Source organism: Chiloscyllium plagiosum, unplaced genomic scaffold (genome assembly GCF_037043375.1).
Source record: "Chiloscyllium plagiosum isolate Xiang-an unplaced genomic scaffold, Cpla_swu_hap1 HiC_scaffold_29, whole genome shotgun sequence".
NCBI lineage: Eukaryota > Metazoa > Chordata > Chondrichthyes > Orectolobiformes > Hemiscylliidae > Chiloscyllium > Chiloscyllium plagiosum.
This window is the reverse complement of record NW_028270167.1, coordinates 24,026,546-24,043,444: the sequence shown is the minus strand read 5'-3', so window position 1 is coordinate 24,043,444 and position 16,899 is coordinate 24,026,546. Positions and strand designations below refer to the sequence as shown.

Sequence of the window (16,899 nt, the reverse complement as noted above, 5' to 3'; positions counted from 1 at the left end):
GACACATTTCCCTCTGACTAATGTACCTAACATTATGTAAAAACAAGGACTGCAGATGCTGGAAACCAGAGTCTAGATTAGAGTGGTGCTGGAAAAGAACTGCAGGTCAGGCAGCATCTGAGGAGCAGGAAAATTGACGTTTCGGGCAAAAGCCCTTCATCAGGAATAGAGGTAGGGTACCTGCAGAGTGGAGAGATAAATGAGAGGGGGGTGGGGGAAGCTAGCAAAGAGTACAATGGGGGAATGGGTGTGGGGATCGAGGTGATAGGTCAGAGAGGAGGGTGGAGTTGATAGGTGGAAAGGAAGATAGGGCAGGTAGGACAGGTCATGAGAGCGGTGCTCAGCTGGAAGGTTGGAGCTGGGGTGAGGTGAGGGAAGGTGAAATGAGGAAACTGGTGAAATCCACATTGATGCCATGGGGTTGAAGTGTTCCACGCGGAAGATGAGGCGTTCTTCCTCCAGGCGTCAGGTGGTGAGGGAACGGCGGTGGAGGAGGCCCAGGACCTGCATGTCCTCGGCAGAGTGGAAGGGGGAGTTGAAATGTTGGGCCACAGGACTGTGGGGTTTATTGGTGCAGGTGTCCCGGAGATGTTCCCTAAAACACTCTGCTAGGAGGCGTCCAGTCTCCCCAGTGTAGAGGAGACTGCATCGGGAGCAACAGATACAATAAATGATATTGGTGGATGTGCAGGTAAAACTTTGATGGATGTCGAAGGCTCCTTTGGGGCCTTGGATGGAGGTGAGGTAGGAGGTGTGGGCACAGGTTTTGCAATTCCTGCGGTGGCAGGGGAGGGTGCCAGGAAGGGAGGGTGGGTTGTTGGGGGCCGTGGACCTGACCAGGTAGTCATGGAGGGAACGGTCTTTGCGGAAAGTGGAAATGGGTGGGGAGGGAAATATATCCCTGGTGGCGGAAATGTCGTCGGATGATGTGGTTTATGCGAAGGTTGGTAGGGTGGAAGGTGAGCACCGGGGGGGGGGGGGTTCTGTCCTTGTTACGGTTGGAGGGTGGGGTTTGAGGGCAGAGGGGCGGGATGTGGACGAGATGCTTTGGAGAGCATCATTAACCACGTGGGAAGGGAAATTGTGGTCTCTAAAAGAGGCGGCCATTTGGTGCGTTCAGTGGTGGAACTGGTCCTCCTGGAAGCCGATACAGCAGAGGCAGAGGAATTGGGAATACAGGATGGCATTTTTGCAGGAGGTAAGGTGGGAAGAGATGTAATCCAGGTAGCTGTGGGAGTCAGTGGGTTTGTAAAAAATGCCAGTGTCAAGTTGGTCGTCATTAATGGAGATTGAGAGGTCCAGGAAGGGGAGGGAGGTGTCAGAGATGGTCCAGGTAAAGCAGGGCATTCTGTAACAAGCAATCGGCAATGCATGTTCCACAGACACAGAGTGTAGACATGCAACTGCAAAACATCACCTCGGAAATAGAATGAAATTTAAACTACTGGATATGTATTTCAGCAAGCTTGGCAATTGTTGTGGTTCTGTTCGCCGAGCTGGGAATCTGTGTTGCAGACGTTTCGTCCCCTGTCTGGGTGACATCCTCAGTGTTGGGAGCCTCCTGTGAAGCGCTTCTGTGATGTTTCCTCCGGCATTTATAGTGGTTTGTCTCTGCCGCTTCCGGTTGTCAGTTCCAGCTGTCCGCTGCAGTGGCCGGTATATTGGGTCCAGGTCGATGTGTTTGTTGATAGAATCTGTGGATGAGCGCCATGCCTCTAGGAATTCCCTGGCTGTTCTCTGTTTGGCTTGTCCCAATCGAACTCATGTCGCTTGTCATCTGCGTGTGTGGCTACTAAGGATAGCTGGTTGTGTCGGTTCGTGGCTAGTTGGTGTTCATGGATGCGGATCGTTAGCTGTTTTCCTGTTTGTCCTATGTAGTGTTTTGTGCAGTCCTTGCATGGGATTTTGTATATTACGTTGGTTTTGTTCATGCTGGGTATCGGGTCCTTTGTCCTGGTGAGTTGTTGTCTGAGAGTGGCTGTTGGTTTGTGTGCTGTTATGAGTCCTAGTGGTCGTAGTAGTCTGGCTGTCAGTTCAGAAATGTTCTTGATGTATGGTAACGTGGCTAGTTTTGGGTTGTGGCATGTCTTCATTCCGTTGTCTTGCCCTTAGGCATCTGTTGATGAAATTGCGGGGGTATCCGTTTTTGGCGAATACATTGTAGAGGTGTTCTTCTTCCTCTTTTTGCAGTTCTGGTGTGCTGTGGCCCTTTTGAACAGTGTCTTGATGCAACTTCTTTTGTGTGTGTTGGGGTGGTTGCTTTCATAGTTCAGGACTTGGTCTGTGTGTGTGGCTTTCCTGTATACCTTTGTGGTGAATTCTCCGTTCGGCGTTCTCTGTACCATCACATCTAGAAATGGGAGTTGGTTGTCCTTTTCTTCCTCTCTAGTGAATCTGATTCCTCTAAGTCTGGCGTTGATGATCCGGTGTGTGTTTTCTATTTCTGTGTTTTAATGATTACAAAGGTGTCATCTATATATCTGACCCAGAGTTTGGGTTGAATTTGCGGTAAGACTGTTTGTTCTAATCTTTGCTGAAAATGTGTTGCTGGAAAAGCGCAGCAGGTCAGGCAGCATCCAAGGAGCAGGAGAATCGACGTTTCGGGGATCAGGTCTTCTTCAGGAATGAGGAAAGTATGTCCAGCAGGCGAAGATAAATGGTAGGGAGGAGGGACTTGGGGGAGGGGCGTTGGAAATGCGATAGGTGGTAGGAGGTCAACGTGAGGGTGATAGGCCGGAGTGGGGGTGGGGGCGGAGAGGTCAGGAAGAAGATTGCAGGTTAGGAAGGCGGTGCTGAGTTCGAGGGATTTGACTGAGACAAGGTGGGGGGAGGGGAAATGAGGAAACTGGAGAAATCTGAGTTCAGCCCTTGTGGTTGGAGGGTTCCTAGGCAGAAGATGAGGCGCTCTTCCTCCAACCGTCGTGTTGCTATGGTCTGGCGATGGAGGAGTCCAAGGACCTGCATGTCCTTGGTGGAGTGGGAGGGGGAGTTGAAGTGTTGAGCCACGGGGTGGTTCGGTTGGTTGGTCCGGGTGTCCCAGAGGTGTTCTCTGAAACGTTCCGCAAGTAGGCGGCCTGTCTCCCCAATACAGAGGAGGCCACGTCGGGGTGCAGCGGATGCAATAAATGATGTCTGTGGAGGTGCAGGTGAATTTGTGGTGGATATGGAAGGATCCCTTGGTGCCTTGGAGGGAACTAAGGGGGGAGGTATGGGCGCAAGTTTTGCATTTCTTGCGGTTGCAGGGGAAGGTGCTGGGCGTGGAGGTTGGGTTGGTGGGAGGGTGGGGACCTGACGAGGGAGTCACGGAGGGAGTGGTCTTTTCGGAACGCTGATAGGGGAGGGGAGGGAAATATATCCCTGGTGGTGGGGTCCGTTTGGAGGTGGTGGAAATGACGGCGGATGAAACGCTGTATGTGGAGGTTGGTGAGGACCAGTGGGGTTCTGTCCTGGTGCCGGTTGGAGTGGCGGGGCTCAAGGGCGGAGGAGCGGGAAGTGGAGGAGATGCGGTGGAGGGCATCTTCGATCACGTATGGGGGGAAATTGCGGTCTTTGAAGAAGGAGGCTATCTGGGTTGTACAGTATTGGAACTGGTCCTCCTGGGAGCAGATGCGGCGGAGACGAAGGAATTGGGAATATGGGATGGCGTTTTTACAGAGGGCAGGGTGGGAGGAGGTGTAGTCTAGGTAGCTGTGGGAGTCAGTCGGTTTATACTAAATGTTCGTGTTGATTCGGTCACCCGAGGAAATTGCGGTCTTTGAAGAAGGAGGCTATCTGGGTTGTACAGTATTGGAACTGGTCCTCCTGGGAGCAGATGCGGCGGAGACGAAGGAATTGGGAATATGGGATGGCGTTTTTACAGAGGGCAGGGTGGGAGGAGGTGTAGTCTAGGTAGCTGTGGGAGTCAGTCGGTTTATACTAAATGTTCGTGTTGATTCGGTCACCCGAGATAGAAATGGAAAGGTCTAGGAAGGGGAGGGAGGAGTCTGAGACGGTCCAGGTGAATTTGAGGTCGGTTTGGAAGGTGTTGGTAAAGTGGATGAACTGTTCAACCTCCTCGTGGGAGCAGGAGGCAGCGCCGATACAGTCATCGTTCTAATCTTTGCATTCCCGCTTCTGCTATGAGTCCAGAGATGGATGAGCCCATGGGTGTGCCGTTAATTTGTTCATATATTTGGTTGTTGAATGTGAAGTGTGTTGTGAGGCACAGGTCCAGTAGTTTGAGTATTGTGCCTCACAACACACTTCACATTCAACAACCAAATATATGAACAAATCAACGGCACACCCATGGGCTCATCCATCTCTGGACTCATAGCAGAAGCTGTAATGCAAAGATTAGAACAAACAGTCTTACCGCAAATTCAACCCAAACTCTGGGTCAGATATATAGATGACACCTTTATAATCATTAAAACACAGAAATAGAAAACACACACCGGATCATCAACGCCAGACTCAGAGGAATCAGATTCACTAGAGAGGAAGAAAAGGACAACCAACTCCCACTTCTAGACGTGATGGTACAGAGAACACCGAACGGAGAATTCACCACAAAGGTATACAGGAAAGCCACACACACAGACCAAGTCCTGAACTACGAAAGCAACCACCCCAACACACACAAAAGAAGTTGCATCAAGATACTGTTCAAAAGGGCCACAACACACTACAGCACACCAGAACTGCAAAAAGAGGAAGAAGAACACCTCTACAATGTATTCGCCAAAAACGGATACCCCCGCAATTTCATCAACAGATGCCTAAGGGCAAGACAACGGAATGAGGACATGCCACAACCCAAAACTAGCCACGTTACCATACATCAAGAACATTTCTGAACTGACAGCCAGACTACTACGACCACTAGGACTCATAACAGCACACAAACCAACAGCCACTCTCAGACAACAACTCACCAGGACAAAGGACCCGATACCCAGCATGAGCAAAACCAACGTAATATACAAAATCCCATGCAAGGACTGCACAAAACACTACATAGGACAAACAGGGAGACAGCTAACGATCCGCATCCATGAACACCAACTAGCCATGAACTGACACAACCAGCTATCCTTAGTAGCCACACACGCAGATGACAAGCGACATGAGTTCGATTGGGACAACACTATTATTATAGGACAAGCCAAACAGAGAACAGCCAGGGAATTCCTAGAGGCATGGCGCTCATCCACAGATTCTATCAACAAACACATCGACCTGGACCCAATATACCGGCCACTGCAGCGGACAGCTGGAACTGACAACCGGAAGTGGCAGAGACAAACCACTATGAATGCCAGAGGAAGCATCACAGAAGCGCTTCACAGGAAGCTCCCAAGCACTGAGGATGTCACCTAGACAGGGGACGAAACGTCTGCAACACAAATTCCCAGCTCGGCGAACAGAACCACAACACCAAGCACCCGAGCTACAAATCCTCTCACAAACACATCACAGGGTTGCACTAAATGGGTGTGAAGGTGCATGTCGAGTTAAAATTACAGACCCGCCATGATCTAACTGACCAGGATAAATTTGTTGTCTGTATTTAAAATTGCAGTCAGCTGGATCAAGTTAGGAGCTAGCACATTATTCCTCGTCACTTGGTTTGCGAAGATCAAGAAAGAGGTTAAAATTCTGCTAAAGTTTAGCGCGGTCAGGGATTCATCATCCCAGTTTCCTTACTGCCAGCAAAATGTTCGACAAATGATTCAATATTTTGTTGCAAACTTACTTATGCACAGGGGATTTTGTAAAGAATTATTGTCGCATTGTAGAGGGTTGTGAATCTGTAGAATTCCCTGTTGAGTGAAATAGTTGAGGCTTCGTCATTGAATGATTTTAAAGCTAAGATAGATACTTTTTTGAACAGTAAAGGAATTAAGGGTTATGGGGAGAGGGCGGGTAAGTGGAGCTGAGGCCACAAAAACAAAACACCATATTCATACTGAATGGTGGAGCAGGCTCAATGGGCCAGATGGCCTACTCCTGCTCCTAGTTCTGATGTTCATTTAGCTACAAGTGTGAAATTAATGTTGGTGTAAAGTTCTGTCTGCATTTGCCAAATCGTTCAAAGTTACCAGGAGGAAAGTGACGCAAAGTACAATTTAAACAGCTCAACAAAACAAATGCATTATTTAATATAGCAAATAGCTGTTGTTTTATCTCAAGGTTTAGGGAAACAGTATTTTTAAAATCAACCATTACAGAGTTGTTATGATGCATCCCTGGAGCAGGTGGAACTTGTGCCTGGGCCTGCTGCCTGGGAAGTAGGAACATTACCAGTGCACCACAAGAATCCCTAGAAAGTTTAGGCAAACTACTTAATTATCAAATTTGTCAGCTGTATCACTGATTAAGTTTTATTATGTTGCCAAACCAGATGTTATGTTATTTCAATTTATGATTCAGAGAATGACTTGCTTGGGTCAAAAGGTGAGAATCTTTCCTTTTAGTTTTCAAGCATATGTCTTTGAAAGCTTACAAAAAAGCAGAAACAAAAGAAAGTTAATAATAATCCAACATACGCACATTAATCATCAAGATTTGTGTGCGCACTCAGGTCCTCTAGTTTGGCTTAAAAAACCCAACAGGACAGGACAATAACACAAAACCCTGATTGTGAAAATTAACATTTGAAATAAAAGGTGTAAAAGAGCAAATGCAGAACTGTTGCATTCCTCTTGAATACTTCTTTACAAGCATTAAAATTGAAACAAAATACATAAAATGTAGGAAATACACAACTGCTCAGCCAGGATCTTTACAGAGAAATGTCTTGTGATGACAAGTACACATACATTATAACTTGTCTTTGCCTAATTGATGTGCTGTGTATTTTCAGTATTTTGTATTTTCATCTTAGACTTCTAGTTTTGTTTCATCACCTTAGTTGAACTCAAAAGATTGAAGTATAAGATAACATTTATTTTTAGAAGTAGCTTGCCAGATATTTTATTAGAAAAAAAAGTTCAATTATTTTTATGTTTTATTGTTGAAAATGTATTTTGTTATCTGTAGGAGAGGCACACTTCAAAACATTAAGATGGATATTATGAGATGATGATGGTACATACTTAGAAGTACCAATTCTTTAGTCATTCCACAATTTGATAATGGACAACCTGACCCTAATTAAGCCTGTGTCTACATTCATGGCACATTTTCAAATGTGTTAATTTTTAATAGGTCTTAGCACAAAAGAAAAAGAGATTTGCTTTAGAAAGAGCTTGGACCAAGAAAGATGCTGACTGACTCAGATAGTCAATGTATTTGTGCATGATATGTAACAGTACAAAGAATGCAATCAGAAACCACAGTCTAGTAAGGAAACAGAAAAGAAAATGCTTACTTTTGAAAGTCGCTTGTGAGACTAGTAGAGACAGAGCATGCACAGAAGAAAACAAAGAAATCACAACATAAAATTTGTTGAAATGTTAAGGAAAAAAAGCACTTAGAAATTGAACTTTAAAACCAAGATGTTAGTGGGTTAAAAAGTCAAAAACAGTACTGGTTCCATGAACTAATTGAACCCATGGGAATCATTATTCTGAGCTATACTGGGTGCAGTACTTCATATTCATGTGAAACATATACTTATAAAGTGAATTGATTAAATATTTGTATTACAGCTTGACATTCAATCCAGAGATCCCCACCTTTGCCTAGTGCTATTCGTTACCGAATTATAATAATTGGTCAGGTATGCCTTAGTGTTCAAAATGATTACTTTCATTGCAGGAGTGCAAGTGTACAAATGTCAATTTATTTATACTGTACGCAGATTTCTAGAAGCTCAGTAAAAACTACCACTAAGTGGCAGAGTGAAAGATTTAATTTTATTGGTGCATCTCCAATACACCTGCCATTATGGGTTTCCTAATTTACAATATGGATAACACATGAAAAATCCTTCATTGGCTAGAAAGCACTTTGAGACATGCGAAGGTAATGAAAAATGCTTTTGAATGCAAGACTTTCTTTTGCTTTTGAACAAAAAAAATTAACATTAAATATTTGGAAGAGGAGTTACTACTGTTTAGCACCAACAGGATTTGTGTCACTGCAGAACAGATTCAAGATCACAATATTTTCCACAAGTTAGAAAAATAAATAAGATTTAATGTGAGCACACAGCAATTAACTAGAATGCAAAATCATTGCAGATACATGAAGAAGAGTAACATGTAGAACATTTGGGAAAAGTTTATTACTTGGTGATAACTGACATCCTACACCCAAACAACAACTTCAGAATCGTCCTAACGTATGCATGAAACAGCATTGAGGTGGATGCATGAAATTTTGAAATGTGTAGAAAATTATAAATGCAAGTAAATCATACAGAAAATTATTCAATTGCAAATTAAATGCTTTTGTTTCATCAGCCCTTGAGAAAGTTCAAAATTTAAGTGGGTCATTCTAACTGAACAGACGGAAAATTCACTTGACTAGCAGAATGCTAGTTTTGCAATCCACCCAACATTACTTCATATTGACATTAACAAAGAGTAAAATTGGACAGAGTGCAAAATCAGCATCATAGCTGATCCAGCAGTTACCAATGGGCAGGTTAAGTTTGCCCCCAATATCTTTAATTGATTCACAAAAGGGTTTAAACTCTTCTCCAAGCTTGGGTTGCCCATCTCAGCTGGGGATTCATCACAAGAAAACTTTCCTGCAACTCAATCCTCTCCCCACAAGATGAGAGGAGCAAAGAAAAATCACACCATACTAATCAATGGACAATAATTCTTTTAAATGTGCTGAGAAAGCATAAAATTGATCTTGATTATGACAGGAGCAGAAAATCATTCAAGTTTTCACAGAATAAACAGTCACAGTAAGGGCAAATAATTACCTACAGAAAATCTATAGCCCTAGAAAGTGGAGAGCTTATTGCATTTATTTTAGAAGGTTCTGAGAAATTGAAAGCTATGTTTCAGATTATTTAAGATATTTATCATGCTGTTTCTTTATAGAATGGTTACAGCACTTAAAGAGGTCATGATATCTGAGCCGGCTCCCTGGTAGAACAACTCACCCACAATGGCACCAAACCTTTTCCTTGTCGCCCTGCAAAATATTTGGCTTCAGACAATTATCCAAGTTGCTTTGGAAGGCCTTGATTGAATCGAGATATATTAATCTATAAATTCGACTCGACTCACAAGATAATAAAGTTTATTTATATTCGAGAGTTCTACTGAAATCTTGCCAACTGTGAAGAGGTTATCACATAATCCAATTGGCTATTACCATAAAACTACAGTCAATTAGTACCAAGAATTAAAACAACACAAAAGGTGGCTTAGTGGTTAGCACTGCTGCCTCACAGTGCCAGGGAGCCAGGTTCGATTCCACCCTTGAGCGACTGTCTGTGTGAAGCTTGCCCATTCTCCCGGTGTCTGTGTGGGTTTCTTCCGGGTGCTCCAATTCCTCCCGCAGTCCAAAGATGTGCAAGTTAGGTTGACTGGCCATGCTAAATTGCCCATAGTGTCCAGGGATGTGTAGATTAGGTTGTAACCATGCGAAATGCAGGGTTACAGAGATGGGGTAAGGGAGTGAGTTTGAGTGGCATGCTCTTCGAAGGTTGTTGTGGACTTGTAGGGCTGAATGGCCTGTTTCCAAAATGTAGGGATTCTATAATCTAAACCTTCACACTAGCTGAATACGTAATCATTACACTACTCTATTATGTCTGTAGTGAAGTTTGAATCAGCATCCTTGGATATGGTATGATTTTATTTAGGGAAGTACGGTGGCTCAGTGGTTAGCACTGCTGCCTCACAACACCAGGTGCCCGGATTCAATTCCTGCCTCGGGCAACTGTTTGTGTGGAGTTTGCACATTCTCGCTGTGTTTCCTCTGGGTGCTCTGGTTTCCTCCCACAGTCCAAAGGATGTGCAGGTTAGGTGAATTGGCCATGCTAAATTGCCCGTAGTGTTAGGTGTAGGGGAATGGGTCTGGGTGGGTTGGTCTTTAGAGGGTCGGTGTGGACTTGTTGGGCCGAAGGGTCTGTTTCAACACTGTAGGTAATCTAATCAATGTCAGTGACTTAACCAGTTTCTGTGAATAGGATAACAACCAAAGTCTCCTTAGCTAACTTGTACAAATGTGTTTTCATTTCAACCTCGGTAATTAGTCATTCACAGTATGGCAGCATTTCTTATTTACCATTTTGACTTATCTTGGAGAGGACAGTATCCAGCAACTTTCTTAAACCATGGTAGTCCATACGATGGAGTTACACACACAATGTTTTTTATTCATTTATTCACTGAATGAGGATATTGCTGGTTACTCCATCCCTGGTTGGCCAGAGGGCAGTTGAGTGTCAACCACTTGGCTGAGAGTCTGGATTCACTTGCAGGCCAGACTAGGTAAGAATTAGTTTTTCTAACAATGGTTTTATAATCATTGATCGACTTTTAATTCCAGATTTTTATTGAATTCAAATTCCATTATCTGCCATGGCAGGATTCAAACCTTGGTCCTCAGTATATTACCCGAGTCTCTGAATTAACAATCCAGCAATAATACCACTAGGCCATCACCTCCCCTAGAAAAAGTGTTCCAGGTTTTATCGACAATGAAGGAATGGTGATATCTACATCAGGATGGTGCAATACGTGGAGCTTAATTTGCAGAAGATGACATCCTCATGCATCTGCTGTCTTCTAGATGGTGGTAGGTGTGCATTTATTAGTTGCTTAGATTAGATTAGATTAGATTACAGTGTGGAAACAGGCCCTTCGGCCCAACAAGTCCACACCGACCCGCCGAAGCGAAACCCACCCATACCCCTACATTTACCCATTACCTAACACTACGGGCAATTTAGTATGGCCAATTCACCTGACCCTGCACATCTTTGGACTGTGGGAGGAAACCGGAGCACCCGGAGGAAACCCACGCAGACACGGGGAGAACGTGCAAACTCCACACAGTCAGTCGCCTGAGTCGGGAATTGAACCCGGGTCTCTGGCGCTGCGAGGCAGCAGTGCTAACCACTGTGCCACCGTGCCGCCCGTGTTGCTGTTGAAGAAGGCTTGGCAAATTAATCCAATCCATCTTGTACGGTAACCAATACTGCCATGTGTGCTGAGAGTGGAGGGAGTGAATATTTGTGTTGGTAGATGGAGTGCTAATCAGGTTGCTTTGTCCTGGACGGTGCCATGCTTCCGAGGCTGCACACATCCAGGCAAGTGGAGAGGATTCCATCACAATCTTGACTGGAATCCTGTATACACAGTCGACAGCATTTTATTGGGTTGGTATCAGGAAGTGAATTCTCACAAAATATGTAGACTTGAAACTGCTATTAACAGTATTTATATGGATGGTACATTTACACTTCTGTTCAATGGTAACCCGTGAATGTTGATGATACAGGGTTCAGTAATGGTCATGGGGAGATTTTGGGCAGTTCTGAAGAAGACTCCTTTGCTCACCTCCAACACTATCCCTCCACCTGAACTCATCCCTCTGACCTTTTGTCTGCACTTGACCTGTTCACTGAGAATTGTCGAAGTCACACTGGACGCCTCAATTTCTCTGCACTCTCACCCATTCCAACTGATCTCCCCATGAACCGACTGCATTCTGCGCTCTCATATCCAACTCTGACTTTGTAATTAGCCTGTTGACAAGGATGGTGCTGTTGGTGTCTGGCAGACTGATCTCTACATTGCAGAGTCTGAGTGCCAGCTCTCAGATGTCTCCTCCTATCGCTCCCTGGATCATGACTCCACCACAGAACATCAGGACGCTGTGTCCACTACTGTCATCAACCTCATTTCATCTGGTGATCTCCCCTCCACTGCCTCCAAACTCAGTCTCCAAACCCCCCCACAGTTCGCTTCTACCTCCTTCCCAAAATCCATAAACTGGACCTATTGTTTCTACAGGGCAGGAGCAGGCAGAACTCAGCTCTTTCTACCTCAACACTATTTTTTCTCCTCTTGCCCAGTCCCTTCTCACTTACATCCATGATTCCTCTGACGCCAGTTTCAGAATATCCAGTTTTTGGGTTCCAGCCGCCTCCTCTTTACCATGGATGTGCAATCCCTTTTCACATTCACCCCCATCAGGATGGTCTCAGTGCTCTCTGCTTCTCCCTGGAAAAAAAACCATTCCCATCCACCACCACCCTCCTCTCCCTGGTTGAGTTTGACCTCGTCCTAAACATTCTTAACTCCTCTCACTTTGTTCAGGTCAGAGCAGGCGCCATGGGTACTCACATGGACCCCATTTATGCCTGTCTCTTTGTGGGACACATGACACTTGCCTTGTCCCAGTTGTATTCTGACCTTCACCCACAACTTTTTTTCCGGTATGTTGATATCATCTTGCAAGTTCCCTCTCTCCTCTGGAATTGGAAAAGTTTATCAATTTCGCTTCCAATTTCCTTCATTAACCTTCCTCGACATGTCTGTTTCCATTTCTGGAGATATCCAATACAAGCCATTCGACCCCCATAGCTACCTGACTATACATCTTCACAGAGCAAAAGTGGGTACTGCAGATGCGAGAGATTAGAGTAAAGATTAGACTGGTGCTGGAAAAGCACAGCAGGACTCCTGATGAAGGGCTTTTGCCCAAAACGTTGATTTTCCTGCTCCTTGGATGCTGCCTGACCTGCTGTGCTTTTCCAGCACCACTCTAATCTTGATTATACATCTTCACACCCTGCTTCCTGTAAAGACTCAATTTCATTCTCCCAGTTCCTCCATCTCTGTTGCATCCATTCTGATGATGCCAACTTGAAAAGGGGGGGCTCTGAAATATCCACCTTCTTCCTTAACTGAGGATTTCCCAGCACCATAGTTGACAGCACTCTCAGCTGGATCTGATCCATCTCCTGCACTTCAGCCCTCACCCTTTCTCTTCCTCCCACAATAGTGATAGGGTTCCCTTGTTCTTTTTATTACAAACCGACCGACTCCCACGGCTACCAAGATTACACCCACCCTGCCCCCTGTAAAAACGCCATCCCATATTCCCAATTCCTTCGCCGCCACCGCATCTGCTCCCAGGAGGACCAATTCCACTACCGGACAACCCAAATGGCCTCCTTCTTTAAAGACCGCAATTTCCCCTCCGACGTGGTCGACGATACTCTCCACCGCATCTCCTCCACTTCCCGCACCTCCGCCCTTGAACCCCGCCCCTCCAATCGTCACCAGGACAGAACCCCACTGGTCCTCACCTTCCACCCCACCAGCCTCCGGATACATCGTATCATCCTCCGTCATTTCCGCCACCTTCAAACAGACCCCACCACCAGGGATATATTTCTCACCCCACCCCTATCAGCGTTCCGGAGAGACCACGTCGTCAGGTCCACACCCCCCACCAACCCAACCTCCACTCCCGGCACCTTCCCCCGCAACCGCAAGAAGTGCAAAACTTGCGCCCACACCTCCCCCCTAACCTCCCTCCAAGGCACCAATGGATCTTCCATATCCATCACAAATTCACCTGCACCTCCACACACATCATTTACTGTATCCGTTGCACCCGATGTGGTCTCCACTACATTGGGGAGACAGGCCGCCTACTTGCAGAATGTTTCAGGGAACACCTCTGGGACACCCGCACCAACCAACCCAACCGCCCCATGGCTGAACACTTTAACTACCCTTCCCACTCCGCCAAGGACATGCAGGTCCTTGGCCTCCTCCATCGCCAGACCCTGACCACACGACGCCTGGAGGAAGAGCGCCTCAGCTTCTACCTAGGAACCCTCCAACCACACGGGATGAATGTAGATTTCTCCAGCTTCCTCATTTCCCCTCCTCCCACCTTATCTCAGTCCCAATCCCCGGATTCAGCACCGCCCTCTTGACCTGCAATCTTTTTCCCGACCTCTCCGCCCCCAACCCCTCTCCAGCCTATCACCCTCACCTCCTTCCACCTATCGTATTCCCAGCGACCCTCCCCCAAATTCCCTCCCCCACTACCCTTTATCTCAGCCCGCTTGGCACACCAGTCTCATTCCTGAAGAAGGGCTTATGCCCGAAACATTGATTCTCCTGCTCCTCGGATGCTGCCTGGCCTGCTGTGTTTTTCCAGCACATTTTTCATTTCTCCCCTTGTTCTGACCTACCATTCCACATATCTAGAGAATTATTCACTGCCATTTCCGCCATCTCCAGTGGGATGCCACTACTAGACAGATTCTCCTCCTGCCAGCCTTCAGTAGGGACCGTTCCCTCCAGGACATCCTGGTCCCCTCCTTCTTCATCCCCAACATCCCTCCACAGCCTCATGGCACCCTCTCCGGAAACACAGAAGTTGTAATACTTGCCTGTTTACTTCCTCAGTCCTCAGTATCCAAGGGCCCAAAGACACCTTCCAATTGAAATAGAGCTTTACTTGCACTTCACTCAACCTAGTCAACTGCATTCGTTGCTCACAATGTGGGGAAACGAAGCCTAGAGTGGGTGACTGCTTCACAGATTATCTACATTCTGTCTGCAATAAAAGACCCAGAGCTTCCAGTTGCCTGCCACTTCAACACACTACCTTTTTCCTTGGCCAACATCTCTGTCTCAGGCTTGCTACAGTGCTCCAGCAAAGCCCAGTGCAAGCTGGAAGAACAGCACCTCGTTTTCCACGGAAACTCTAAAGCCTTCTGGAATCAATATTGAGTTCAATAACTTTAGGGCTTGAACTTTCCCACGTCCCAGACCCCAACTCCACACACCAGGCCTTGTGATCATATAGTCTGCCTTTTCACATAACTCATTGTCAGCTATTAACATGACGTAGAGGTGCTGTGATGGAGAAAGTTAAAAATTGCACAACATCAAGTTATAGTCCAACCAGTTTATTTGGAAGTACTAGCTTTTGGAGCCATGTTCTTTTATCAGGTAGCTCGTGGCGTCAGATCAAAAGATGCTATAAATTGTGTGGTATGGTCCTATCCATTAGCTACCTGAGGAAGAAGCAGCGCTCTGAAAGCTTGTGCTTCCAAATAAACTTGTTGGACCAAAACCTAGTGTTGTGAGATTTTTCAGGTTTATGGCACCTTTTCCACGTCCTTACCTCAACCCTCACATACCAGCCTTTGTTATCACATGGTCTGCTATTACACACAACACATTGTTAGCCACTAATTATTGTGATTAGTAGCTATTCATTCTCCTAGGCTGCTTGTTATCCACTCCCTTGTCCGTCCAACTATTCTCTCTCTTTGGGCTATATCTCAACCTATCATTTATTCCTAACTCCTCCCACTCACCACGTCTGTATGAAAAACATTGTTTTCCCAGCTTCCATTAGTTCTGAGGGTCACTAAGCCTAAATCGTTAACTGATTTCTCTCCACAAATACTGCCAGAGCTGCTGAGCTTTCTCAGCAATTTCTCTTTTTATTTCTGAAGAAGTGTCACACTGGATTTGAAACATTAACTCTGTTTGTCCCACCATAGATGCTGCCAGACCTGCTGAGTTTATCCAGCATTCTCTAAGTTTGTTTCATATTTTCAGACTCCCAGAGGATTTCGCTTTTACTTAAGGGGAGATGGCTAATCTCGAGATTCTTGTCACCTGACACAAGACTGAACGGTTCCCAAGTCTTGCTGCAAGCTGCACAGACTGTTTTAGCATCTGAGAACGTTTGTACAATCATCAATGATTATCCCTACTTCTGACCTTATGAAGATGAAACATGAAGTTGAACATGTATTAGCCTAAGACCAACACAGAGGAATTCCTGCAGTGATGTCTGTGATTAGGATAAAGAAATGCCCTAGATGAAGGGGGGAATAAGTTCCATTGTGGCATCCCAGCTACTACCAAAATTGAGATTAGCCAACTCCATACAAATTGAAAATGGAACGTTCCTGATCTGCACACGTTAGTTCCTCACTGGACAAGAGTTCAGCTCCAGTTTTTTTTTCAAAAAAGTGAACACGCTGTGGGAAAAGAGTAACACACTACTGTCAAATTGAAACTATTTCCTGTGGGGTGATTCTGTGAACATTTGTTCAAGCAAATGATTAGTAAATGAGATTGCACTCCAAACTTCCATGGTCAGTCATATTTTAACCTTTAATGTGATGCTATGTTCCATACTTCGCTCAGAAAGGATCATACATTGACATCATATTTACATCCCACAAATATTGTGTTTCTTGCTTTAGCAGTACACACTGTTTCATAGAAAACCACTGTGTGAAACTAGCGTTAACCTACTTTTTGTTCCACCCAGTAACAGTTAGTTTATAAGAAGGATTTAACTTTTTATTTACAAAACTGGTAAGCAGCATCCATAATAAAATGATATACATGCATTAACAAAGAAATATCAGAGTAAAAAGCTCCAACATTAACTCCAACTTGGCAAACATTTGACTTGATTCTAGTGCTCAATTTTTATTTTGCCCCCTTTTTACATTCTTTTGTAATCATGACTAGTCAAAACCATTTTGATTCTTCTGACCAATTTCAACATTCTAACTCTGGTGCTCAAATCTAATTTGGTTGATATTTCCTGCATTGAATGTTGCACTTATAGAATTGTACAATGGTGACAGTATAGGAGTTTTTTGGCATTACAGATCTGTGTGGTTCTCTATTAAAACAATTCAGATAGACCATTACCCTATCCTTTCCCTATAGCGCAGGAAATTTTCTCTTAAGCTCCAGTTGCCCTTTTAAAGTTGTGATTGAATGTGCCTCTATCATACACTCGGGTAGTGTATTCCAGATCCTAACTACATGCTGCATAAATAAATCCATCTCACCTTTAGTTCTTTGGTCATTCACCTTGAATGTGTCGCTAGGTTCTAGACTCTTCGCTCTTTAGTGCGTGCAGACCCCTTAATTGAGTGCCTCTGTCAAATCTCCACTCAACCTTCTCTTCTCCAAGTGAACAGGTCTAACTCCT

At 45.1% G+C, this 16,899-nt stretch overlaps 1 protein-coding gene and 1 long non-coding RNA gene across 18 annotated transcripts in view; one reads left to right on the top strand and one right to left on the bottom strand.

The window, feature by feature from the left end:
• Positions 1 to 16,899, bottom strand: part of gramd1ba (GRAM domain containing 1Ba) — a 647,360-nt gene that overhangs the window by 122,380 nt on the left and 508,081 nt on the right. For 13 of the 17 annotated variants that reach the window (XM_087976426.1, XM_087976427.1, XM_087976430.1 and 10 more), the window contains one exon: positions 7,355 to 7,375. The exons of the other annotated variants lie outside the window; for them this stretch is intronic. In XM_087976426.1, the coding sequence (XP_087832552.1) occupies positions 7,355 to 7,375 (21 nt within the window). The remainder of the gene's footprint in view (positions 1 to 7,354; positions 7,376 to 16,899) is intronic. 17 annotated transcript variants of the gene reach the window in all.
• LOC148142270 (uncharacterized) overlaps positions 1 to 16,899 on the top strand; it is a 364,445-nt gene that overhangs the window by 50,083 nt on the left and 297,463 nt on the right. The window lies entirely within an intron of this gene.